The 26,153-nt window shown below is 52.7% G+C and overlaps 1 protein-coding gene across 3 annotated transcripts in view; it reads right to left on the bottom strand.

The window, feature by feature from the left end:
* The window catches only part of LOC144511479 (latent-transforming growth factor beta-binding protein 4-like), a 175,640-nt gene that overhangs the window by 145,358 nt on the left and 4,129 nt on the right, over positions 1-26,153 (bottom strand). For all 3 annotated transcript variants that reach the window (XM_078241868.1, XM_078241869.1, XM_078241870.1), the window contains exon 2: positions 14,942-15,218. In XM_078241868.1, the coding sequence (XP_078097994.1) occupies positions 14,942-15,138 (197 nt within the window). In that variant the 5' untranslated portion in view covers positions 15,139-15,218. The remainder of the gene's footprint in view (positions 1-14,941; positions 15,219-26,153) is intronic.

Here is a 26,153-nt window from a genome sequence, read left to right as displayed (position 1 = left end):
GAAACCTGAAGCTTTGGGTTGCAGAGCTCGAGTGGTAGCTGGACTCACTGTGGTGTATCCACAAGATGTGAAGTGGATCGAGAGGTGGTAAGACCACAGCTAAGAAGCACACAGGCAGAGAGGAAATGAGTGACCACCAGAGTATCTCAGTGAATCAAACAGGTAGTGGAGGAATTCCCCGAAGCTATCTCACTCTTTTTCCCATTTTGAATACCGGTGAGTGAAATGGTTCCCCGTGGGGCTATAGTAAGAGCATGGCATCACAGGAGGCTGAGCTGTACAGCAGGGGGGGGGGGGAGAGTTTTATAGTGGTCGGGGACTCCATAGTTTGGGATAGCACAGCACTTCTGCGGCCCTGGATGGATAGTTGCTTCCCTCGTGCCAGAGTCAAGGATACAAGACATTCTTTTGGGGAGCGTGAACAGTCAGAGGTCATAGTTCACGTTGGAACCAATAATGTAGGCAAGAAAAGGGTCAACATCCTAAAAGCAGATTTCAGGGAGTTAGGAAGGGAATTAAAAAGGAGGACGTCAAGAGCATTCAGCTTAGGATTACTCTCAGTGTCGTGTGCCAGCGAGCGTAAGATTTGGACGATTGAGCAGTTTAACCACTGGAGAAATGGAGTGAGGGAAGATTTCTGCGGCTTTGGGACCAGTTCTGGGGAAGGTGGGACCTGTGTAAGAAGCACGGTTTGCACCTTAACAGGACTGGGACTAATATCCTCACAGAGAGGTTTACTAGTGAGGTTTACTCGTGAGGTTGGGGGGGGAAGGGTTTAAACTGGATTGGCCGGGGGATCGGAACCTGAGGAGGAGAGGAGAAAATCTGGCAGTGGGAAGTAGAGAAACTTTACCCGATCAGCAGGATATCTCAGAGAGAAGTATGGAGATAAATAGAATACTTGGAGAGTTTGATAGCATTAGAGTAGGCAATAATAAATCATTAGATAGAGGTCAAAGTAAGGCGGAAAGTAGAAAAGTCTAAATTGGGGTTAATGTGTATGTATGTGAGTGCACAGTGTGGGGTTAATAAAATTGGTGAACTACAGACATAGGTTAATCAATGGAATTGTGATATTATTGATATAACAGAGGCCTGGCTAAAAACAAGGGCAGGAAGGGGTGATAAATATCCCTCAGATGAAGTTTAATACAGAGAAGTGTGAGGTGATTCAATCTGGAGGAATATGGAGAGACCGTATAAAATAAAGAGAGAAACCCTAAAGGAGGTGCAGGAACAGAGAGGACCTCGGTGAGTAGGTACACAAGTCATTGAAGATGGCAGGCATGTTGAGGGAGCAGTTAATAAAGTATCCAGTATCTCAGGCTTTATTAATAGGGGCATTGAGTACAAGAGTTGGGAGGTCATGTTGAACTTGTCTTAGGCACTAGTTAGGCCCCATCTGGGCACCATACTTGAGGAGGAATGTGAAGATATTGGAAAGAGTACAGAGGAGATTCGCAGGAATGATTCCAGGGATAAAGAACTGGAGCTGAGAAAGTGTTTCCCTGTTTGGGGAATCTGGAACGAGGGGTCATAGATTTAGGACAAAGTATTGACCATTTAGGACTGATACAAGGAAAATTCTCATTGTGATTTTTTAAAATTTCCACATCTAAGAGAGTTATGAGCTCTCGTGTTAATTTATTCAAGTTATAAATCAATACATTTTTGGGTGTTTAAGGGAATTGAGAAACAGGAATAGTGCAGGAGGATTGAGTTGAGATGGATGATCCGGTGTGAATGGTCAACTCTATTCCAGTGTTTCCGTATTCTTAATAATGTTTATCAGCCGAGTCTTCCTGGACGTAACTTGGCTGCCCTTGCTGTCTCATCCCTCACAACAGTGTCTGCAGAATGAATAGGCTGTAAAACACCCTGAAAGGTGCTGTCAAAATGGAAATGATTTCTGTTCTGTGCTTTTAGCCTGTGCTGGAAGGACAGATCTAGAGAAATAATCTGTATCGTAGAATCCCTATAGTGCGGAAGGAGACCATTCAGCCCATCGAGTCTGCAATGACTCCTACCCAGAAATACACATTCTTATACAGAATTCTCCTCATCTTCCATCCCCTCTTGTGTTGGGTTATGCTGCTGTGGGATTCTCAGGATGCTGTCGAGTATCTGGTTGCATCCAGGAACGATTTCAAAGTGCTCCACATCCAATGATTGGAGCCACTCTTGTGGTGTTGTCTACAGGATGTTGGCTCTTTCTCACACAGTAAACTTCACAAATAACTGAACAAAAGATCATTTATGAAGTTTTATTTCCGTTTGGTTTAGTCGATTTGATTAAAGGAGAAATATTGTTCAGGAGATTCCTGCTCTTCCCAGCGATTATTGTCCATGCAGACAGTCACCGATATATTCCAGCTCTGATTCAACACTCCGAGTCAGAGTCTCTTCCTGTTCCAATTTAAAATCCTCCTCCTCCTCTTCCAACCCCCTCCGTCTCGCCAACTCCTGCAGTCTCTCCTGCCTTGAAATTCCAATCAGCCTTGTTATGCACCTTGTCCAATCCCTGACCCAAAATGGAAACAGTCTGCTGGGCTCTGCTGAATCCTCCTGCACGCGGGAATCCACGTGAAACAAACCCAGCACCGAGCAGAGCTAAAAAAAACATTCCACAACTCCTTCCCCAGAGAATACAAACACAGAGTCCAGAGAACTCAGCCAGAGGGGACTGGGGGAAGCGAAAGGAGAGAGGGACAGGAACTATTCTTACTGTTAATTTATAAAATGTTGAGGAATATTTTGCCGTTTGCTTTCACAGATTCAAGGCAAACATCACGAGGTTACTGAAAAAACAATGGAGAATCATCACTGGGGTCACTCTGAATCCTGATCGGACTCCGGGTTCACTCTGGGTTCACTCCGGGGTCACTCCGGGGTCACTCTGAATCCTGATCGGACTCGGGTTCACTCTGGGTTCACTCCGGGGTCACTCTGAATCCTGATCGGGCTCCGGCTTCACTCTGAATCCTGATCGGGGTCCGGGTTCATTCCGGGGTCACTTTGAATCCTGATCGGGCTCCGGGTTCACACTGGGTTCACTCTGAATCCTGATCGGACTCCGGGTTCATTCCTGGTTCACTCTGAATCCTGATCGGACTCCGGGTTCACTCCGGGATCACTCCGAATCCTGATCAGGCTCCGGGTTCACTCTGAATCCTGATCGGGCTCCGGCTTCACTCTGAATCCTGATCGGGGTCCGGGTTCACTCCGGGTTCACTCTGAATCCTGATCGGGCTCCGAGTTCACACTGGGTTCACTCTGAATCCTGATCGGGGTCCGGGTTCACTCCGGGTTCACTCTGAATCCTGATCGGGCTCCGGGTTCACACTGGGTTCACTCTGAATCCTGATCGGACTCCAGGTTCATTCCTGGTTCACTCTGAATCCTGATCGGGCTCCGGGTTCACTCCGGGTTCACTCTGAATCCTGATCGGGCTCCGGGTTCACTCTGAATCCTGATCGGGCTCCGGGTTCACACTGGGTTCACTCTGAATCCTGATCAGACTCCGGGTTCATTCCTGGTTCACTCTGAATCCTGATCGGACTCCGGGTTCACTCCGGGGTCACTCTGAATCCTGATCGGGGTCCGGGTTCACTCCGGGTTCACTCTGAATCCTGATCGGGCTCCGGGTTCACACTGGGTTCACTCTGAATCCTGATCGGACTCCGGGTTCATTCCTGGTTCACTCTGAATCCTGATCGGGCTCCGGGTTCACTCCGGGTTCACTCTGAATCCTGATCGGGGTCCGGGTTCACTCCGGGGTCACTCTGAATCCTGATCGGGCTCCGGGTTCACTCCGGGTTCACTCTGAATCCTGATCGGGCTCCGGGTTCACTCCGGGGTCACTCTGAATCCTGATCGGGCTCCGGGTTCACTCCGGGGTCACTCTGAATCCTGATCGGGCTCCGGGTTCACTCCGGGGTCACTCTGAATCCTGATCGGGGTCCGGGTTCACTCCGGGTTCACTCTGAATCCTGATCGGGCTCCGGGTTCACACTGGGTTCACTCTGAATCCTGATCGGACTCCGGGTTCATTCCTGGTTCACTCTGAATCCTGATCGGGCTCCGGGTTCACTCCGGGTTCACTCTGAATCCTGATCGGGGTCCGGGTTCACTCCGGGGTCACTCTGAATCCTGATCGGGCTCCGGGTTCACTCCGGGTTCACTCTGAATCCTGATCGGGCTCCGGGTTCACTCCGGGGTCACTCTGAATCCTGATCGGGCTCCGGGTTCACTCCGGGGTCACTCTGAATCCTGATCGGGCTCCGGGTTCACTCCGGGATCACTCTGAATCCTGATCGGACTCCGGGTTCATTCCGGGTTCACTCTGAATCCTGATCGGGCTCCGGGTTCATTCCGGGGTCACACTGAATCCTGATCGGGGTCCGGATTCACTCCGGGTTCACTCTGAATCCTGATCGGGCTCCGGGTTCACACTGGGTTCACTCTGAATCCTGATCGGACTCCGGGTTCATTCCTGGTTCACTCTGAATCCTGATCGGGCTCCGGGTTCACTCCGGGTTCACTCTGAATCCTGATCGGGCTCCGGGTTCACTCCGGTGTCACTCTGAATCCTGATCGGGCTCCGGGTTCACTCCGAGTTCACTCTGAATCCTGATCGGGCTCCGGGTTCACACTGGGTTCACTCTGAATCCTGATCGGACTCCGGGTTCATTCCTGGTTCACTCTGAATCCTGATCGGACTCCGGGTTCACTCCGGGGTCACTCTGAATCCTGATCGGGGTCCGGGTTCACTCCGGGTTCACTCTGAATCCTGATCGGGCTCCGGGTTCACACTGGGTTCACTCTGAATCCTGATCGGACTCCGGGTTCATTCCTGGTTCACTCTGAATCCTGATCGGGCTCCGGGTTCACTCCGGGTTCACTCTGAATACTGATCGGGCTCCGGGTTCACTCCGGGGTCACTCTGAATCCTGATCGGACTCCGGGTTCACTCCGGGTTCACTCTGAATCCTGATCGGGCTCCGGGTTCACTCCGGGTTCATTCTGAATCCTGATCGGGCTCCGGGTTCACTCCGGGTTCACTCTGAATCCTGATCGGGCTCCGGGTTCACACTGGGTTCACTCTGAATCCTGATCGGACTCCGGGTTCATTCCTGGTTCACTCTGAATCCTGATCGGGCTCCGCGTTCACTCCGGGTTCACTCTGAATCCTGATCGGGGTCCGGGTTCACTCCGGGGTCACTCTGAATCCTGATCGGGCTCCGGGTTCACTCCGGGTTCACTCTGAATCCTGATCGGGCTCCAGGTTCACTCCGGGATCACTCTGAATCCTGATCGGACTCCGGGTTCATTCCGGGTTCACTCTGAATCCTGATCGGGCTCCGGGTTCATTCCGGGGTCACACTGAATCCTGATCGGGGTCCGGATTCACTCCGGGGTCACTCTGAATCCTGATCGGGCTCCGGGTTCATTCTGGGTTCACTCTGAATCCTGATCGGGCTCCGGGTTTATTCCGGGGTCACTCTGAATCCTGATTGGGCTCCGGGTTCACTTTGAATCTCGATCGGGCTCTGGGTTCACTGTGGGGTCAACTCTGGGTTCACTGCAGGGTCACTCTGGGTTCACTGCAGGGTCACACTGCGTTCACTGCAGGGTCACACTGCGTTCACTGCAGGGTCACACTGCGTTCACTGCAGGGTCACACTGCGTTCACTGCAGGGTCACTCTGGGTTCACTGCAGGGTCACTCCGGGGTCACGCAATGTTATGATGGGGGTAGCCTCGCTTACACCTGTTGTACCAAGTTACCCCCAGCTGTAGATTTTATTTACACATGTGTAACAGTTCATAAACTCCTGGTAAAGTTTAGCCACTTGTCCAGTGCCAGACTCGGAATAACACACACTGGGTAAAAGGTAACAATTCACTCAACATCTGGCCGTATCAAACTCTTTCCTGCAGATGTTAGCATCAAACAGCTCTGGGTTTGCTCTGCTCCCTGTTCAGAGAGGGTGCGTTGTGATTGCTTCAACGCTGAGTGGCCCCCTGACTCCAGCGTGCTGAGCCCGGTACTCACACAAAGAGCTGCCACTCCATTCCTGAGGGACTTCAGTGTAAAACCACCGCGGAACCCCCGGGACAGACAGCAGCCACTTCAAATACGCTTCAATCCCACTCTTCGGAAATGAACCACAAACACTTAGATCTGTCGCTGTATGTAAAGAGTCGATTCTCACCGACGCTTCCAGCGCTCATCGAGAAATGGGCAGGAGTCCCACACTCGAGGAAAACTGTCCCTCGAATTCCAATGACTCACCCCCTCTGCCCACCCCAACAATCCCCCCTCACCCCCTTCCACCACAACAACCCCCCCCACCCACACCACCACCACGAAAACCCCCCCAACATGACAACGCCCCAGCCCCCCACCCCAAAAACCCCCCTCACCCCCCTATCACAACAACCAACCCCCCCACCTCAACAACCCCCCACCCACCCCCTCCGACCACCACGACCACCCCCACCCACACCACCATGACAACCCCCCCCAACATGACAACTTCCCAGCCCCCCACCCCAAAAACCCCCCTCCCACCCCCCTACATGACAACCCCCACCCACACACCCCCCACCACGACAACCCACCCCACCCCCCCACCATGACAACTCACCCCTCCACCCCCCCCCAGTACGATAACTGCCCCCCCCACACTCTGAATATCGTTCTGCAAAGGGCCCAGGTGACATATTAAAGAGCAGGTCTGTGTAATCGATCTTGACTTGTTTGGAAAGATTAATCACATCAGCGATTGAGGTCGGAAACTTAAAAAGATGCTATTTGTGGCTTTGGAAGATTGCTGGCCATGTGAGCTGCAGGTGGGTCGAGACTCTGTCGGTGCAGATGCCAAGAATCGGCATTGCAGCCAAACATTAACCCTTCCCTCAGCGGCATGCATCATCCCAGCTACAGCCCTGCATTCGCCCTGTGACTGTGGCTTGGGCGTCACTTCCAGAAACTTGCTCACAGCCCATCTACAAATCATAGAACCCTACAGAGCAGAAGGAGGCCATTCAGCCCATCGAGTCTGCACCGACCACAATCCCAGCCAGGTCCTATTCCCGTAACCCCACATATTTACCCTGCTAATCCCCTGACACTAGGGTCAATTTAGCATGGCCAATCCACCTAACCCTGGACTGTGGGAGCAAACCGGATTAAATCCAAGATTTAACTTTTTTTTATTAGTGTAACAAGTTGGCTTACACTAACACTGCAATGAAGTGACTGTGAAAATCTCTCACCAGCTGCCCTGGAACTGTCCCTGGAAACAGGAAATGCCACCTAACTCAGTCACTCAGGTTAAACTATTTGTTCAGATTTATTTAAGGATGAAGTGCACAGAAGCCAAAGAACACAGCAAGATCCCGTGCAGCGTCATACAGATGGTGGGCTGAGAATCCGTCAACAAGGAAATCAAATCCTACTTTAGCAGAACGGTTCTCATGGGCAGGAGGACCTTTGGCTGAAATGATTGTCTTCTGTAGATCTTCAATCTCAGGTATTGAACATCTCAGCATGGACAACACAGAGATTACTCGTGTTCGAGTTGTGATTCATACCAGGAATTCATTCCTGTTGAAATAATTTCATTCGGATCTTGAGTCAGTTACGAGGGGGTGGGTTAAGGTTTAAGGTTTAAAGGAGATGTATGAGGCAAGTTTAAGGTTTAAAGGAGATGTACGAGGCAAGCTTCTTTTCACACAGAGAGTAGTGGGTGCCTGGAACTCGTTGCCGGGGGAGATAGTGGAAGCGGATACGGTAGTGACTTTTAAGGAGCGTCTTGACAAATACATGAATAGGATGGGAATAGAGGGATACGGTCCCCGGAAGGGTAGGGGGTTTTAGTTCAGTCGGGCAGCATGGTCAGTGCAGGCTTGGAGGGCCGAAGGGCCTGTTCCTGTGCTGTAATTTTCTTTGTTCTTTGTAATAATAGATGTTCATTTCTGTGCATTGGTGAAAAAAACTCAATGAGGTCCCACAAGCTGAACTTAGGGAGTTAGGAGTTAAATTAAATAGTAGGACCTCAAAGGTTTGCGACCAGTGCCACATGCTTGTCATAGTGGGAATGTCAGGATAGCTAAGATGAACACGTGGCTTGAGAGATGGTGCAAGAGGGAGGGATTCAAATTCCTGGGACATTGGAACCGGTTCTGAAGGTGATGGGACCAGTACAAAACAGATGGTCTGCACCTGGGCAGGACTGGAACCAATGTCCTGAGGGGAGTGTTTGCTCGTGCTGTTGGGGAGGGTTTAAACTAATGTGGCAGGGGGATGGGAACCGATGCAGGAAGTCAGAGGGAAGTAAAGTGGGGACAGAAACAAAAGGCAGTAAGGGGAAAAGTGGAAGATGGAGAAACCAAAGACAAAAGTCAAAAAGGGCCACAGAACATCATAGTTCTAAGAGGACAATAAATGCCAAGAAACCAAGCCTGAAGGCTCTGTGTCTCATTGCGAAGAGAGTTTGTAATAAGGTGGATGAATTAACCGCGCAGACAACCATTAACAGATATGATGTAATTGGGATCATGGAGACCTGGCTCCAGGGTGACCAGGGATGGGAACTCAACATCCAGAGGGATTCGATATTCAGGAAAGATAGACGGAAAGGAAACAGGACTGGGGTAGCGTTGCTGGTTAAAGAGGAGATTAACGCAATAGTAGGGAAGGACATTAGCCTGGACAATGTGGAATCTGTATGGGTGGAGCTGCTGAACACCAAAGGACAAAAGACGCTAGTAGGAGTTGTGTACAGACCACCAAACAGTCGCAGTGAGGTTGGGGATGGCATCAAGCGGGAAATTAGAGATGTGTGCAGCGAGGGTACAGCAGTTATTATGGGTGACTTCAATCTGCATATTGATTGGGCTCACCAAACTGGTAGCAATGTGATGGAGGAGGATTTCCTGGAATGTATAAGGGATGGTTTTCTTGACCAATATGTTAGAAACATAGAAAAACTACAGCACAAAACAGGCCCTTCGGCCCCACAAGTTGTGCTGAACATATCCCTACCTTTTAGGCCTACCTATAACCCTCCATCCTATTACGTCCCATGTACTCATCCAGGAGTCTCTTAAAAGACCCTATTGAGTTTGCCTCCACCACCATTGACGGCAGCTGATTCCACTCACCCACCACCCTCTGTGTGAAAAACTTCCCCCAAACATTTCCCCTGTACCTACACCCCAGCACCTTAAACCTGTGTCCTCTCATAGCAGCCATTTCCACCCTAGGAAAAAGCCTCTGAGAGTCCACCCGACCTATGCCTCTCAACATCTTATATACCTCTATTAGGTCCCCTCTCATCCTACGTCTCTCCAAGGAGAAAAGACCGAGCTCCCTCAGCCTATCCTCATAAGGCATGCCACTCAATCCAGGCAACATCCTTGTAAATCTCCTCTGCACCCTTTCAATCTTTTCCACATCCTTCCTGTAATGAGGCGACCAGAACGGAGCACAGTACTCCAAGTGGGGTCTGACGAGGGTCTTATATAGCTGCATCATTATCCCAAATTCCTCTAGTTGAGGAACCAACTAGAGAGCAGGCCGTCCTAGACTGGATATTGTGTAATGAGAGAGGATTAATTGGCAACCTTGAGGTGCGAGATCCTTTGGGGAAGAGTGACCATAATATGGTAGAATTCTTCATTAAGGTGGAGAGTGACACAGTTAAGTCTGAGACTAGGGTCCTGAATATGAGGAAAGCTAACTTTGATGGTATGAGACGTGCATTGGCTAGGATAAGCTGACAAAGGATGCTTAAGGGGTTGACAGCGGATAGGCAATGACAGGCATTTAAAGAACACATGGATGAACTTCAACAACTGTACATCACTGTCTGCGGTAAGAGTAAAATGGGGGAGGTGGCTCCATCCGTGGATAACAAGGGAAATCAGGGATAGTGTTAAGGTCAAAGAGGAGGCTTATAAATTGGCCCAAAAAAGCAGCAAACCTGAGGACTGGGAGAAATTTAAAAGCCATGATGTGGAGATGCTGGCGTTAGACTGGGGTCAGTAGAGTCAGAAATCGCACAATACCCGGTTAAAGTTCTACCTGTTGTGAGACTTCTTACAGAAATTTAAAATCCAGCAGAGGAGGACAAAGGGTTTAATTTGAAAGAGGAAAATGGAATACGAGAGTAAGCTTGCAGAAAACATAAAAACTGACTGCAAAAGCTTCTTTAGATACATGGAGAAAAAGACTGGTGAAGGTCCCTTGCAGTTAGAATCAGGTGAATTCATAATGGGCAACAAAGAGATGGCAGACCAGCTGAACAAATATTTTGCATCTGTCTTCACTAAGGAGGACACAAATAACCTTCCAGAAATATGAGAGGACAGAAGGTCTTGCATGAAGGAGGAACTGAAGGAAATCCTTGTTAGCCAGGAAATTGTATTGGGGAAATTGCTGGGGTTATAACCCGATAAGTCCCCAGGTCCTGATGCTCTGCATCCCAGAGTGCTCAAGGAAGTGGCCCTAGAAATAGTGGACACATTGGTGATCATTTTCCAGCATTCTATAGCCTCTGGAAGAGTTCCAGTGGATTGGAGGGTAGCTAATGTGTCCCCACTTTTAAAAAAAGGCTGGAGAGAGAAAACAGGGAATTATAGACCGGTTAATCTGACATCGGTGATGGGGAAATGCTGGAGTCAATTGTTGAGGATGTAATAACTGAGCATTTGGAAAGCAGTGACAGGATCAGTCTGAGTCAGCATGGATTCACTAAAGGGAAATCGTGCTTGAGAAATCTTCTCGAATTTTTTGAGTAGAGTGGACAAAGGTGAACCAGTGGGTGTTGTGTATCTGAACTTTCAAAAGGCTTTTGACAAGGTCCCACACAAGAGATTAGTGAGCAAAATGAAAGCTCATGGTATTGTGGGTAATGTATTGATGTGGATAGAGAACTGGTTGGCGGACAGGCAAAAACAGGAAGGGAGATTATTATCTGAATGGTGGCAGTTTAGGAAAAGGGGAAGCGCAACATGACCTGGGTGTCATAGTGGAACAGTCGCTGAAGGTTGGCATTCAGGTACAGCAGGCGGTGAGGAAAGCTAATGGCATGCTGGCCTTCATAGCAAGAGGATTTGAGTATAGGAGTAAGGATGTCTTGCTGCAGTTATACAGGGCCTTGGTGAGGCCACACCTTGAGTATCGTGTGCAGTTTTGGTCTCCTAGTCTGAGGAAGGACATTCTTGCTGTTGAGGGAGTCCAGCGGAGGTTCACCAGACTGATTCCTGGAATGGCAGGACTGACATATGAAGAGAGACTGGATTGACTGGGCTTGCACTCACTGGAATTTAGAAAATGAGAGGGGATCTCATAGAAACATATAAAATCCTGATGGGACTGGACAGGCCAGAGGTGGAAAGAATGTTCCCAATGTTGGGGAAGTCCAGAACTAGGGGTCACGGTCTGAGAATAAGGGGTAAGACATTCAGGACTGAGATGAGGAAGAACTTCTTCACTCAGAGAGTTGTGAACCTGTGGAATTCTCTCCCACAGAAAGCTGTTGGGGCCAGTTCATTAGATATGTTCAAGAGGGAGCTGGACATGGCCCTTGTGGCTAAAGGGATCAAGGGGTCTGGAGGGAAAGCGTGAGTGAGATACTGACAGTGCATGATCAGCCATGATCATATTGAATGGTGGGGCAGGCTCGATGGGCCAAATGGCCTACTCCTATCCCTATTTTCTATGTTCCCCCTACAAGGAATGCCAGCCCTTTACTGGAATCCATTCTCCTGACTTGCTGTTTGGAGATTGCTCAGTTGTCCTGTTTCCATCAACCCATAAAGATCAACATAAACCATCCGCAAGAAAGAAACTGCTTTCCATCAGAGGAACCTGCGAATACAATCTTCCCCAAACTGTTCCAGCCAGGAGCCTCTGACCTCCCCAGGGTCCTGAAGGAACCCTCCAAAAACATGCTGCTGTGTGGAAGAGACAAAGAGCAATCAGACTCCAGGCAATCGGCACAAACACACTCAAACCTAATTTATACAATCCTTTAGTACATTTACTATCATCAAAACCTTCTCTTTCCAAAAATCATTGCAGTGAGAGTGAGAGGCACGGCTGAAACAGAGGCAGGAGGAGGCCATTCGGCCCTTCCAGCCTGCTGCACCGTTCATTATCATCATGGCTGATCATCAAATTCAATATCCTGATCCCCCCCTTCCCCCCCATGTCCCTCGATCCGAGTAACTTCCCCAGTACCGACATTGGGCTGACAGGTCTATAGTTCCCTGTTTTCTCTCTACCTCCTTTTTGAATAGCGGGTTAACATGAGCCACCTTCCAATCTGTAGGAACTAATCCAGAGTCCAAAGAATTTTGGAAAATGACCACCAATGGATCTCCCATTTCCAGGGCCAGTTGCTTAAGTACTCTGGGATGAAGATTATCAGGACCTGGAGATTTGTCCACCTTCAATCCCATAAATTTCCCTAAAACCAGTGTCTGTGCGAATGTGAGTGCGGGAGAGGCGGGTGCGGGAGGGGCGGGTGAGGGAGGGGCGGGTGAGGGAGGGGCGGGTGAGGGAGGGGCAAGCGGGGGAGGGGCAAGCGGGGGAGGGGCAAGCGGGGGAGGGGCAAGCGGGGGAGGGGCAAGCGGGGGAGGGGCAAGCGGGGGAGGGACAAGCGGGGGAGGGACAAGCGGGGGAGGGACAAGCGGGGGAGGGACAAGCGGGGGAGGGACAAGCGGGGGAGGGACAAGCGGGGGAGGGACAAGCGGGGGAGGGACAAGCGGGGGAGGGACAAGCGGGGGAGGGACAAGCGGGGGAGGGACAAGCGGGGGAGGGACAAGCGGGGGAGGGACAAGCGGGGGAGGGACAAGCGGGGGAGGGACAAGCGGGGGAGGGACAAGCGGGGGAGGGACAAGCGGGGGAGGGACAAGCGGGGGAGGGACAAGCGGGGGAGGGACAAGCGGGGGAGGGACAAGCGGGGGAGGGACAAGCGGGGGAGGGACAAGCGGGGGAGGGACAAGCGGGGGAGGGACAAGCGGGGGAGGGACAAGCGGGGGAGGGACAAGCGGGGGAGGGACAAGCGGGGGAGGGACAAGCGGGGGAGGGACAAGCGGGGGAGGGACAAGCGGGGGAGGGACAAGCGGGGGAGGGACAAGCGGGGGAGGGACAAGCGGGGGAGGGACAAGCGGGGGAGGGACAAGCGGGGGAGGGACAAGCGGGGGAGGGACAAGCGGGGGAGGGACAAGCGGGGGAGGGACAAGCGGGGGAGGGACAAGCGGGGGAGGGACAAGCGGGGGAGGGACAAGCGGGGGAGGGACAAGCGGGGGAGGGACAAGCGGGGGAGGGACAAGCGGGGGAGGGACAAGCGGGGGAGGGACAAGCGGGGGAGGGACAAGCGGGGGAGGGACAAGCGGGGGAGGGACAAGCGGGGGAGGGACAAGCGGGGGAGGGGCAAGCGGGGGAGGGGCAAGCGGGGGAGGGGCAAGCGGGGGAGGGGCAAGCGGGGGAGGGGCAAGCGGGGGAGGGGCAAGCGGGGGAGGGGCAAGCGGGGGAGGGGCAAGCGGGGGAGGGGCAAGCGGGGGAGGGGTGGGGGGGCGAGCGGGGGAGGGGTTGGGGAGGGGCGAGCGGGGGAGGGGCGAGCGGGTAGGGGCGAGCGGGGTAGGGGCGAGCGGGGTAGGGGCGAGCGGGGTAGGGGCGAGCGGGGTAGGGGCGAGCGGGGTAGGGGCGAGCGGGGTTGGGGCGAGTGCGAGTGTCCCATTAAAAATAGGTTGAGGATCAGATCAAGTATCTGCCTCTCCCGCACCCGCCTCTCCCGCACCCGCCTCTCCCGCACTCACATTCGCACAGACACTGGTTTTAGGGAAATTTATGGGATTGAAGGTGGACAAATCTCCAGGTCCTGATAATCTTCATCCCAGAGTACTTAAGCAACTGGCCCTGGAAATGGGAGATCCATTGGTGGTCATTTTCCAAAATTCTTTGGACTCTGGATTAGTTCCTACAGATTGGAAGGTGGCTCATGTTAACCCGCTATTCAAAAAGGAGGTAGAGAGAAAACAGGGAACTATAGACCTGTCAGCCCAATGTCGGTACTGGGGAAGTTACTCGGATCGAGGGACATGGGGGGGAAGGGGGGGGATCAGGATATTGAATTTGATGATCAGCCATGATGATAATGAACGGTGCAGCAGGCTGGAAGGGCCGAATGGCCTCCTCCTGCCTCTGTTTCAGCCGTGCCTCTCACTCTCACTGCAATGATTTTTCCTTCTCTCTGAAAGCACAAGTCGCTGCTTATTTCAGGTTGAAGCCTTTGATGGGGTTCAAATCCGAAACAATGTCCCAGTGAGGAAGCCACACAGAGGGCAGACTGGATTCTCCCCCACACCCAAAACTCAACCCATGAAAGGACAGCTCCTGTCAATGATCCCATCGAATTGGGAACCCCTGGTTCACACGACTCACCATGTGGAGATGCCGGCATTGGACTGGGGTAAACACAGCAAGAAGTCTCACAACACCCAGGTTAAAGTCCAACAGGTTTATTTGGTAGGTTCACCTGACGAAGGAGCAGCGCTCCGAAAGCTTGCGGCTTTTGCTCCCAAATAAACCTGTTGGACTTTAACCTGGTGTGAGACCTCTTACTGCACTACTCACCAACAGTGGTGACAATATCTAAACCCATCAGGACATTGCCCAGCTGCTAAGAGCCAGAGTTGTTGTTGGTTATCACTGTAGTTAACGTCTCTGCCTATTTAATCTCCAGTTTCACACTGACTCAACCCGTCAGCCACTTGTGTTGGTCCGTGGATTTACACATTACGACATTCTCCCGCACACACCCTGTGAGGAACAGCAATTGGCTGATGGTTCTGCCCTCGAGAGCCAGTGCATTAACACCCTCCCTCTCCGGCCCTTTTGCTGTTAAGATTCGCTTGGCACTTACGTGAGCGGCTGCCATCGGACTGTCGACTTCCTCCGACCAACGTAGCGAGCGCTGGAAGCTTTCCTCCCTGGCGTTCTCTCCCTCTTTTCCTTATTGCTGAGATGGCCGATGGGCAAAGCTGGCGCGGGTTGAGTTTGGGGTGGGGGCGTGGCGGGGTGGGTCAGGAGCTGAAGGTTACTCACGATCTCACACCGCATGCCGGTGAAGCCAGGTTTACACACACAGCTGTGCGGCCTTTGACAAAAGCCACCATTCTGGCAGCGTGGAAAGCAGATCGCTGGAACAGAATCAAAACATGGCCAGTCAGCTCACCGAGTGAGGAAACCACTAATCAGGAGTAAACTCTAATCTACTGTTTATCTGACACAAAGTGTTAATTATTCACACTCTCACCTCAGACCTCCGTGATTAAACCCAGCCCAGTTTAGTCATAAAGTCCTTGTTATCTGCTGTCCCCAAAGCGAGAGGACAGTAGCAGACGTTAGGAACAAAAGGGTTGTCAGGGAAAAAAATCGGACCTTTCAGGGACAAAAGTGGGGAATTATGCTTAGAGCCCAAAGAAGTAGGGGAGATCCTAAATGAATACTCTGCGTCGGTATTCACAAAGGAGTGGGATGTGTTGACTGGGAGTGTCTCGGAGGGGAGTGTTGACCCGTTGGAGAAAATCTCCATTACAAGGGAGGAAGTGTTAGGTTTTTTAGGGAATATAAAGACTGACAAATCCCCAGGGCCTGATGGAATCTATCCAAGGCTGCTCAGGGAGACGAGAGATGAAATCGCTGGGCCTCTGACGCAAATCTTTGTCTCGTCACTGGAAACAGATGAGGTCCCAGAGGATTGGAGGATAGCTAATGTGGTCCTGTTATTTAAGAAGGGTAGGAAGGATAACCCGGGAAATTATAGGCCGGGAGGGAAGTTGTTGGAGAGGATTCTTAGAAATAGGATGTATGCGCATTTAGAAAGGAATAAACTCATTAACGATAGTCAGCATGGTTTTGTGAGAGGGAGGTCATGCCTCACTAACCTGGTGGAGTTTTTTGAAGAAGTGACTAGAATGGTTGACGAGGGAAGGGATGTGGATGTCGTCTATATGGACTTTAGTAAAGCGTTTGACAAAGTCCCTCATGGTAGGTTGGTGCAAAAGGTTGGATCTCATGGGATAAAGGGGGAGGTAGCTAGATGGGTGGAGAACTGGCTTGGTCACAGAAGACAGAGGGTGGTAGTGGAAGGGTCTTTTTCTGGCTGGAGGCCTGTAACTGGTGGTGTTCCACAGGGCTCTGTATTGGGACCTCTGCTGTTTGTGATTTATATAAACGATCTGGAAGAAGGTTTTAATGGGGTGATCAATATGTTTGCGGACGACACGAAATTGGCTGGACTTGCAGATAGTGAGGAACTTAAGCAATTGGGGCTCGTACTGGGGAAGGTGTGACCTCTATGAGAAGGATGGTCTACACCTTAATCAGAAGGGGACCAATATCCTGGGGGGTAAATTTGCTAAGGCCATGCAGGGAGGTTTAAACTGATTCGGGGGGGGGGGAGGGATCCTGAGTAGTGGGGCTGAAAGTGAGGGATGCATGGATGGGGACTGCAATGCACGGCATTGCAGAGGTGGGGTGGAGCAGGGTTTGAAATGTGTATACTTCAATGCCAGGAGTATTCGCAATAAAGTGGGTGAACTTGCAGCGTGGATCAGTACCTGGGACTTCGATGTTGTGGCTATTTCAGAGACATGGATAGAGCAGGGGCAGGAATGGATGCTGCAGGTCCCGGGGTTCAAATGTTTTAGTCGAAGTAGGGAAGGAGGTAGAAGAGGGGGAGGGGTAGCATTATTGGTCAGAGATTGTATCACAGTGTCAGAGAGGAGGTTTGATGAGGACTTATCTGTTGAGGTAGTATGGGCGGAGATTAGAAATAGGAGAGGAGAGGTCACCCTGTTGGGAGTCTTTTATAGACCTCCTAAAAGTTCTAGAGAGGTTGAGGAAAGGATTGCGGAGTCAATCCTGCTTAGGAGTGAAAGTAATAGGGCAATTGTTATGGGGGATTTTAACTTGACTAATATTGACTGGAATTGTTATAGCTCTAGCTCGTTAGAGGGGTCAGTTTTTGTTCAAAGCGTGCAGGAAGGTTTTTTGACTCAGTATGTAGACAGGCCAACTAGAGGTGAGGCTATATTGGATCTGGTGCTGGGAAATGAGCCAGACCAGGTGCTAGACTTGGAAGTTGGTGTGCATTTTGGTGATAGTGACCACAATTCGGTTACGTTCACCTTAGTGATGGAAAGGGATAGGCATGAACCTCGGGCCAGTGGTTTTAGCTGGGGGAAGGGTAATTATGAGGCTATTAGGAGAGAATTAGGAAACATAGGTTGGACTAGGAGATTACAGGGACTGGGAACGTCCGACATGTGGAGTTTTTTCAAGGAGCAGCTACTGCGAGTCTGTGATAGGTATGTCCCTGTCAGGCAAGGAGGAATTGGTAGGGCTAGGGAACCGTGGTGCACCAAAAAAGTTTCTTTGTTGGTTAAAAAGAAAAAGGAGGCTTATGTTCGGATGAGACGTGAGCACTCGGGTAGTGCACTAGAAAGCTTTAGATTGGCTAAGAGGGAGTTGAAGAGCGAGCTTAGAAGGGCTAAAAGGGGACATGAGAAGACTTTGGCGGATAGGGTTAAAGAGAATCCTAAGGCGTTCTATAGGTATGTCAAGAACAGAAGGTTGGTTAGGGCAAGTTTAGGGCCAGTTATAGATGGCAGAGGGAAGTTATGTGTGGAACCGGAGGAGATTGGTGAAGCATTGAACCAATATTTCTCTTCGGTGTTCACGCAAGGGGACATGAATATAGCTGAGGAGGACACTGGGTTGCAAGGGAGTAGAATAGACAGTATTACAGTTGATAAGGAGGATGTGCAGGATATTCTGGAGGGTCTGAAAATAGATAAATCCCCTGGTCCGGATGGGATTTATCCAAGGATTCTCTGGGAGGCAAGAGAAGTGATTGCAGAGCCTCTGGCTCTGATCTTCAGGTCGTCGTTGGCCTCTGGTATAGTACCAGAAGATTGGAGGTTAGCGAATGTTGTCCCATTGTTTAAGAAGGGGAACAGAGACTTCCCCGGGAATTATAGACCGGTGAGTCTCACTTCTGTTGTCGGCAAGATGTTGGAAAAAATTATAAGGGATAGGATTTATAGTTATTTGGAGAGTAATGAATTGATAGGTGATAGTCAGCATGGTTTTGTGGCAGGTAGGTCGTGCCTTACTAACCTTATTGAGTTTTTTGAGAAAGTGACCAAGGAGGTGGATGGGGGCAAGGCAGTGGACGTGGTATATATGGATTTTAGTAAGGCGTTTGATAAGGTTCACCATGGTAGGCTTCTGCAGAAAATGCAGATGTATGGGATTGGGGGTGATCTAGGAAATTGGATCAGGAATTGGCTAGCGGATAGGAAACAGAGGGTGGTGGTTGATAGTAAATATTCATCATGGAGTGCGGTTACAAGTGGTGTACCTCAGGGATCTGTTTTGGGGCCACTGCTGTTTGTAATATTTATTAATGATCTGGATGAGGGTATAGTTGGGTGGATTAGCAAATTTGCTGATGACACCAAAGTCGGTGGTGTGGTAGACAGTGAGGAAGGGTGTCGTAGTTTGCAGGAAGACTTAGACAGGTTGCAAAGTTGGGCCGAGAGGTGGCGGATGGAGTTTAATGCGGAGAAGTGTGAGGTAATTCACTTTGGTAGGAATAACAGATGTGTTGAGTATAGGGCTAATGGGAGGACTTTGAATAGTGTGGAGGAGCAGAGGGATCTAGGTGTATGTGTGCATAGATCCCTGAAAGTTGGGAATCAAGTAGATAAGGTTGTTAAGAAGGCATATGGTGTCTTGGCGTTTATTGGTAGGGGGATTGAATTTAGGAGTCGTAGCGTTATGTTGCAACTGTACACAACTCTGGTGCGGCCGCACTTGGAGTACTGTGTGCAGTTCTGGTCCCCACATTACAGGAAGGATGTGGAGGCTTTGGAGAGGGTGCAGAGGAGGTTTACCAGGATGTTGCCTGGTATGGAGGGGAGATCCTATGAGGAGAGGCTGAGGGATTTGGGATTGTTTTCGCTGGAAAGGCGGCGGCTAAGAGGGGATCTTATTGAAACATATAAGATGATTAGAGGTTTAGATAGGGTGGATAGTGATAGCCTTTTTCCTCTGATGGAGAAATCCAGCACGAGGGGGCATGGCTTTAAATTGAGGGGGGGTAGTTATAGAACCGATGTCAGGGGTAGGTTCTTTACCCAGAGGGTGGTGAGGGATTGGAATGCCCTGCCAGCATCAGTAGTAAATGCGCCTAGTTTGGGGGCGTTTAAGAGATCCGTAGATAGGTTCATGGACGAAAAGAAATTGGTTTAGGTTGGAGGGTCACAGTTTTTTTTTTAACTGGTCGGTGCAACATCGTGGGCCGAAGGGCCTGTTCTGCGCTGTAATGTTCTATGTTCTATGTTCTATGTTCTAACGTTGTCAGAGGCTACAGAAGGATATAGATAGGCTGGAAATTTGGGCAAAGAAATGACAGATGGAGTTCAATCCTGATAAATGCGAAGTGATGCATTTTGGTAGAACTAACGTAGGGGGGAGCTATACGATAAATGACAGAACCATAAAGGGTGTAGGTACGCAGAGGGACCTGGGTGTGCAAGTCCACAGATCCTTGAAGGTAACGTCACAGGTGGAGAAGGTAGTGAATAAGGCATATGGCATGCTTGCCTTTATAGGACGGGGCATAGAGTATAAAAGTTGGGGTCTGATGTTGCAGTTGTATAGAACGTTGGTTCGGCCGCATTTGGAATATTGCGCCCAGTTCTGGTCGCCACACTACCAGAAGGACGTGGAGGCTTTAGAGAGAGTGCAGAGGAGGTTTACCAGGATGCTGCCTGGTATGGAAGGGCTTAGTTATGAGAAGAGATTGGGTAAACTGGGGTTGTTCTCACTGGAAAGACGGAGGATGAGGGGTGACCTAATAGAGGTGTATAAAATTATGAAAGGCATAGATAGGGTGAACGGTGGGAAGCTTTTTCCCAGGTCGGTGGTGACGTTCACGAGGGGTCATAGGTTCAAGGTGAGGGGGGGGGGTTTAACACAGATATCAGAAGGACGTATTTTACACAGATGGTGGTGGGGGCCTGGAATGCGCTGCCGGGCAAGGTGGTGGAGGCGGACACACTGGGAACGTTTAAGACTTATCTAGATAGCCACATGAACGGAGTGGGAATGGAGGGATACAAAAGAATGGTCTAGTTTGGACCAGGGAGCAGCGTGGGCTTAGAGGGCCGAAGGGCCTGTTCCTGTGCTGTATTGTTCTTTGTTCTTTGTTCAGACTCGATCCAGACAGTTTACGCACAGTTACCAGGCATCAGGTAGCAAGAGGGAGGTCATTCGTTGCAAAGATGACATAAAATGCCAGCTGCAGCCTTGAAATATCACATTAGCTCAGCAGGGAGTGTTTGATGGGGACAGTGCAGAGGGAGCTTTACTCTGTATCTAACTCCGTGCTGTACCTGTCCTGGGAGTGTTTGATGGGGACAGTGTAGAGGGAGCTTTAATCTGTATCTAACCCCATGCTGTACCTGTCCTGGGAGTGTTTCATGAAAACGCAGAGTCGCTGAGCAGAGACTGATAGCCAGGTTCCGCACACATGAGGATGGCCTCAACCGGGATCTTGGGTTCATGTCACATTATCTGTAACCCCCACGACTTGCCTGGACTTGCAAAATCTCACTAACTGTCCTGTCTGGAGACAATACACATCTCTTTAACCTGTGCTTAATGCTCTCTCGACTCACAGTGTTTGTACCTTTAAGACTTGGTCAGATGTAAAGACTCACAGTCCAACCATTGTCTTGAAAATTGAGTTTGTGTCCATATATGCCCTGTTTGTGAACACAACTCCCACTCACCTGATGAAGGAGCAGCGCTCCGAATGCTAGTGGCTTGTGCTGCCAATTAAACCTGTTGGACTTTAACCTGGTGTTGTGAGACTTCTTACTGTGCCCACCCCAGTCCAATGCCGGCATCTCCACATCAGTGTGTTTGATGGAGAACGTGTTGCGTGAGCTTTACTCTGTATCTAACCCCGTGCTGTACCTGTCCTGGGAGTGTTTGATGGGGACAGTGTCGAGGGAGCTTTACTATGTATCTAACCCCGTGCTTACCTGTCCTGGGAATGTTTGATGGGGACAGTGTAGAGGGAGATTTACTCTGTATCTAACCGTATATTATTGAAATATATCACAAGAAGACCAACTTTAACTTATAGAGTAATTTTAACATTATAAAATGTCAGAATTTTTGATCAGACAGAAGTTGACATCGGCTAATTATGGAGATTTTATAAAGATTTTACAAAGCTTTGTTGGGAAGAAGAGACAGAGGATGGGGTGGGGGTAGGGGGGAGCGCGTGAGGGGAGGGGGGAGCGCGTGGGGGGAGGGGGGAGCGCGTGGGGGGAGGGGGGAGCGCGTGGGGGGAGGGGGGAGCGCGTGGGGGGAGGGGGCGGGGGGAGCGCGTGGGGGGAGGGGGCGGGGGGAGTGCGTGGGGTGATAGCTGGTTTCAAGGTGGGTTGTTGAGGGAACGGGTTAGAAGGAGGTGGCTGGGTGGGCAGGGGGGTGTTAGTGAGGGGCTGGGAGCAGGGGGGCGCCGGGAGCCGGGGGGGGGGGGCCGGGAGGGAGCAGAGGGGGGGGGGGGCCGGGAGGGAGCAGAGGGGGGGGGGCCGGGAGGGAGCAGATGGGGGGGGGCCGGGAGGGAGCAGAGGGGGGGGGGCCGGGAGGGAGCAGAGGGGGGGGGCCGGGAGGGAGCAGAGGGGGGGGGGCCGGGAGGGAGCAGAGGGGGGGGGGCCGGGAGGGAGCAGAGGGGGGGGGGCCGGGAGGGAGCAGAGGGGGGGGGGCCGGGAGGGAGCAGAGGGGGGGGGGCCGGGAGGGAGCAGAGGGGGGGGGCCGGGAGGGAGCAGAGGGGGGGGGGCCGGGAGGGAGCAGAGGGGGGGGGGCCGGGAGGGAGCAGAGGGGGGGGGGCCGGGAGGGAGCAGAGGGGGGGGGGCCGGGAGGGAGCAGAGGGGGGGGGGCCGGGAGGGAGCAGAGGGGGGGGGGCCGGGAGGGAGCAGAGGGGGGGGGCCGGGAGGGAGCAGAGGGGGGGGGGGCCGGGAGGGAGCAGAGGGGGGGGTGCCGGGAGGGAGCAGAGGGGGGGGTGCCGGGAGGGAGCAGAGGGGGGGGTGCCGGGAGGGAGCAGGGGGGGTGCCGGGAGGGAGCATGGGGGGTGCCGGGAGGGAGCAGGGGGGGTGCCGGGAGGGAGCAGGGGGGGTGCCGGGAGGGAGCAGGGGGGGTGCCGGGAGGGAGCAGGGGGGGTGCCGGGAGGGAGCAGGGGGGGTGCCGGGAGGGAGCAGGGGGGTGCCGGGAGGGAGCAGGGGGGGTGCCGGGAGGGAGCAGGGGGGCTGCCGGGAGGGAGCAGGGGGGGTGCCGGGAGGGAGCAGGGGGGGTGCCGGGAGGGAGCAGGGGGGGTGCCGGGAGGGAGCAGGGGGGGTGCCGGGAGGGAGCAGGGGGGGTGCCGGGAGGGAGCAGGGGGGGTGCCGGGAGGGAGCAGGGGGGGTGCCGGGAGGGAGCAGGGGGGGTGCCAGGAGGGAGCAGTGGGGGTGCCGGGAGGGAGCATGGGGGGTGCCGGGAGGGAGCATGGGGGGTGCCGGGAGGGAGCAGGGGGGGTGCCGGGAGGGAGCAGGGGGGGTGCCGGGAGGGAGCAGGGGGGGTGCCGGGAGGGAGCGGGGGTGGTGCCGGGAGGGAGCGGGGGGGGTGCCGGGAGGGAGCGGGGGGGGTGCCGGGAGGGAGCGGGGGGGGTGCCGGGAGGGAGCTGGGGGGGTGCCGGGAGGGAGCGGGGGGGGTGCCGGGAGGGAGCGGGGGGGGTGCCGGGAGGGAGCGGGGGGGGTGCCGGGAGGGAGCGGGGGGGGGTGCCGGGAGGGAGCGGGGGGGGTGCCGGGAGGGAGCGGGGGGGGTGCCGGGAGGGAGCGGGGGGGGTGCCGGGAGGGAGCGGGGGGGGGTGCTGGGAGGGAGCGGGGGGGGTGCTGGGAGGGAGCGGGGGGGGTGCTGGGAGGGAGCGGGGGGGGTGCTGGGAGGGAGCGGGGGGGGTGCTGGGACGGAGCGGGGGGGGTGCTGGGAGGGAGCGGGGGGGGTGCTGGGAGGGAGCGGGGGGGGTGCTGGGAGGGAGCGGGGGGGGTGCTGGGAGGGAGCGGGGGGGGTGCTGGGAGGGAGCGGGGGGGGCTGCTGTGAGGGAGCGGGGGGGCTGCTGTGAGGGAGCGGGGGGGTGCTGGGAGGGAGCGGGGGGGGTGCTGGGAGGGAGCGGGGGGGGTGCTGGGAGGGAGCGGGGGGGGTGCTGGGAGGGAGCGGGGGGGGGTGCTGGGAGGGAGCGGGGGGGGTGCTGGGAGGGAGCGGGGGGGGTGCTGGGAGGGAGCGGGGCGGGTTGCTGGGAGGGAGCGGGGCGGGGTGCTGGGAGGGAGCGGGGGGGGTGCTGGGAGGGAGCGGGGGGGGTGCTGGGAGGGAGCGGGGGGGGTGCTGGGAGGGAGGGGGGGGGGTGCTGGGAGGGAGCGGGGGGGGGTGCTGGGAGCAGGGGGGCCTGGGAGCAGGGGGGCCTGGGAGCAGGGGGGCCTGGGAGCAGGGGGGGTGCTGGGAGCAAGGGGCTGGGAGCAGGGGGGCGGCTGGGAGCAGAGGGGAAGCAGTTTTGGGAATGAGTTTGGTAAGCAAGAACGGAATTCCAGAGCTTTGAGCCGAGGATTGGCTCCTGCTGTTCCTGGGTTTGTGCTGCCACCTGGAGGGTAAGTGTAGCTGCTACGCCGGCAGCTGCAGAATGACAGAAAGTCAATCCTTCTGTTATTCCCCGGGAATACCTCGGGAATACCTCAGGGTAGACGGTGGGTGAGAGGCTGCTGCGGATTTCCCAGGCTACAGGTCAGTAACACTGGGGGGAAATGGAGGAGTTTGCAGGTTGAATTCAGGGTGTGACCTGTTGATTCTGTTGCAATGTAACCAACGAATTCTCAGGAGGGAAATCGGCCGTCCTTACCCGGTCTGGCCTACATGTGACTCCAGACCCACAGCAATGTGGTTGACTCTTACTCGCCCTCTGAACTGACCGAGTGAGATCGTTCAAACTGCTTTAAAAAATCTAATAAAATACAACAGCGTGGCCTGCTAAACATCGTCCTATAGAAATCACAGTGACACACTGAGCCCAGCCAATCCTTGCAAAGTCCTCCTCAATAACAACTTGTGTCAAAATTGGGAGAGTTTCCACAGACTCATCATTAATCTGTCCAATATTACAGAGACATATATTACTCCAATCAATGCTCTGAATGGAGCGGGTAAACCCAAACCCTTCCCTGGCTTGCCCCAAAAACCAAATTCAAACTGAATCCAATCCAATACAAGACAGACAAACAAGGTCCAAGCTGAAAATATGAGGCATTGAATCCCATCCTAGGCTCGATCTTAGCCGAAAGGCTGAGAGGCTGAATATAGTCATGCTCACCTTGAAGACAATGTACCAGACACTGCCATCCTTGAGTATGTTTATATCCTGTCCCACCATCAGGACAGGCTGACCCCGGTGCTACACAGTGAGGAGGGAATTCTCAATATCGACTCACTCTCTGATGTCTAAGAATCAGGTGAAAAATGGACTCAGAAACCTCCTGCTGGCTTCCATCTCCTGCAACATCTCCCCCAACCCCCCCTCCCCTTAGCCCCAAGAGTTATATCTCATTTCTTCTTGAAATCACACAAGGTTTTGGCCTCAGCTACTTTCTGTGGGAGTGAATTCCACACATTCGCCACCCTCTGGGTGAAGAAATTTCTCCTCACCTCCGTTCTAAAAGGTTTACCCCTTATCCTCAAACTATGACCCCTAGTTCTGGACTCCCCCACTATTGGAAACATTCTTTCTGAATCTACCCTGCCTAACCCTGTTAGAATTTTAAGTTTCTATGAGATCTCCTAAACTCCAGTGAATATAATCCTAACCAACATAGTCTCTCCCTCATATGACAGACCAGAAATCAGTCTGATAAACCTTCGCTGCACTCCCTCTATAGCAAGGACATCCTTCCTCAGATAAGGACACCAAAACTGCACACAATACTCCAGGTGTGGCCTCACCAATGCCCTGTACAATTGCAGCAAAACATCCCTATCCCTATACTCACATCCTCTCGCTATGAGGCCAACATACCGTTTGCCTTCTTTACGTCAGTGTCAGACAAGGATGAAGCATTTGCAACCATTGACAATCAGAAAGTCTGAGACGATGATCCATCTCAGCTTCCTCCAGAACACTGTGCACAGTTCCAGGTGCCATGCTGTAGGGAGGATGTGAACACATTGGAGAGATTGCAGAAGAGGTTCCAGGGAAGAGAAACTTTAATTATGAGGATTGATCATGAGTAAACTGGTGAAGGATTGTTGTTCAGTGCTGCACGTACAAACTAATAATCACTGACTGTCAATAATCACCCTGTCAACCAGGGTCACAGCTCCTGAACTTATTGCTGTTTGGATTCAAACATGGACAAAAAAGCTGAACTCCAGAGACTGAGTGAGAGTGACTGCCCCGACATCAAAGCAGCATTTAACCGAGTGTGGCATCAAGGAGCTCGGGTAAAACTGAAGTTTATGGGAATCAGGGGGGAAAATATCCACTGACTAAAGTTATATCTACACAAAGCAAGTTGGTTGTGGTGATTGGAGGACAATCATCTCAGCTCCAGGACATCTCTGCAGGAGTCCCTCAGGGTAGTGCCCGAGGCTCAACAATCTTCAGTTGCTTCATCAATGACCTTCCTTCCGTCATAAGGTCAGAAGTGGGGATGTTCGCCGATGATTGCACAATGTTCAGCATCATTCGTGACTCCTCAGATACTGAAACAGTCCATGTTCAAATGCAGCAAGACCTGGACAATATCCAGGCTTGGGCTGACAAGTGGTGTTTGCGCCAGACAAGTACCAGGCAATGACCATCACCAATAAAACAGCCTAATCATTAATATTTGATATTCAATGGCATTATCACTGCTGAGTTAATATTATCGTTATCAACTTCCTGGGGGTTACCATTGATCCGAAACTGAGCTGGATCCAGCCCTATAAACACAGTGGCTACAAGAGCAGGTCAAAAGCTAGGAATCCTGCAGCAAGTA

This window comes from Mustelus asterias, chromosome 24 (genome assembly GCF_964213995.1).
Source record: "Mustelus asterias chromosome 24, sMusAst1.hap1.1, whole genome shotgun sequence".
In the NCBI taxonomy this organism is placed as follows: Eukaryota; Metazoa; Chordata; class Chondrichthyes; order Carcharhiniformes; family Triakidae; genus Mustelus; species Mustelus asterias.
This window is presented reverse-complemented; position numbering and strand designations above follow the sequence as displayed.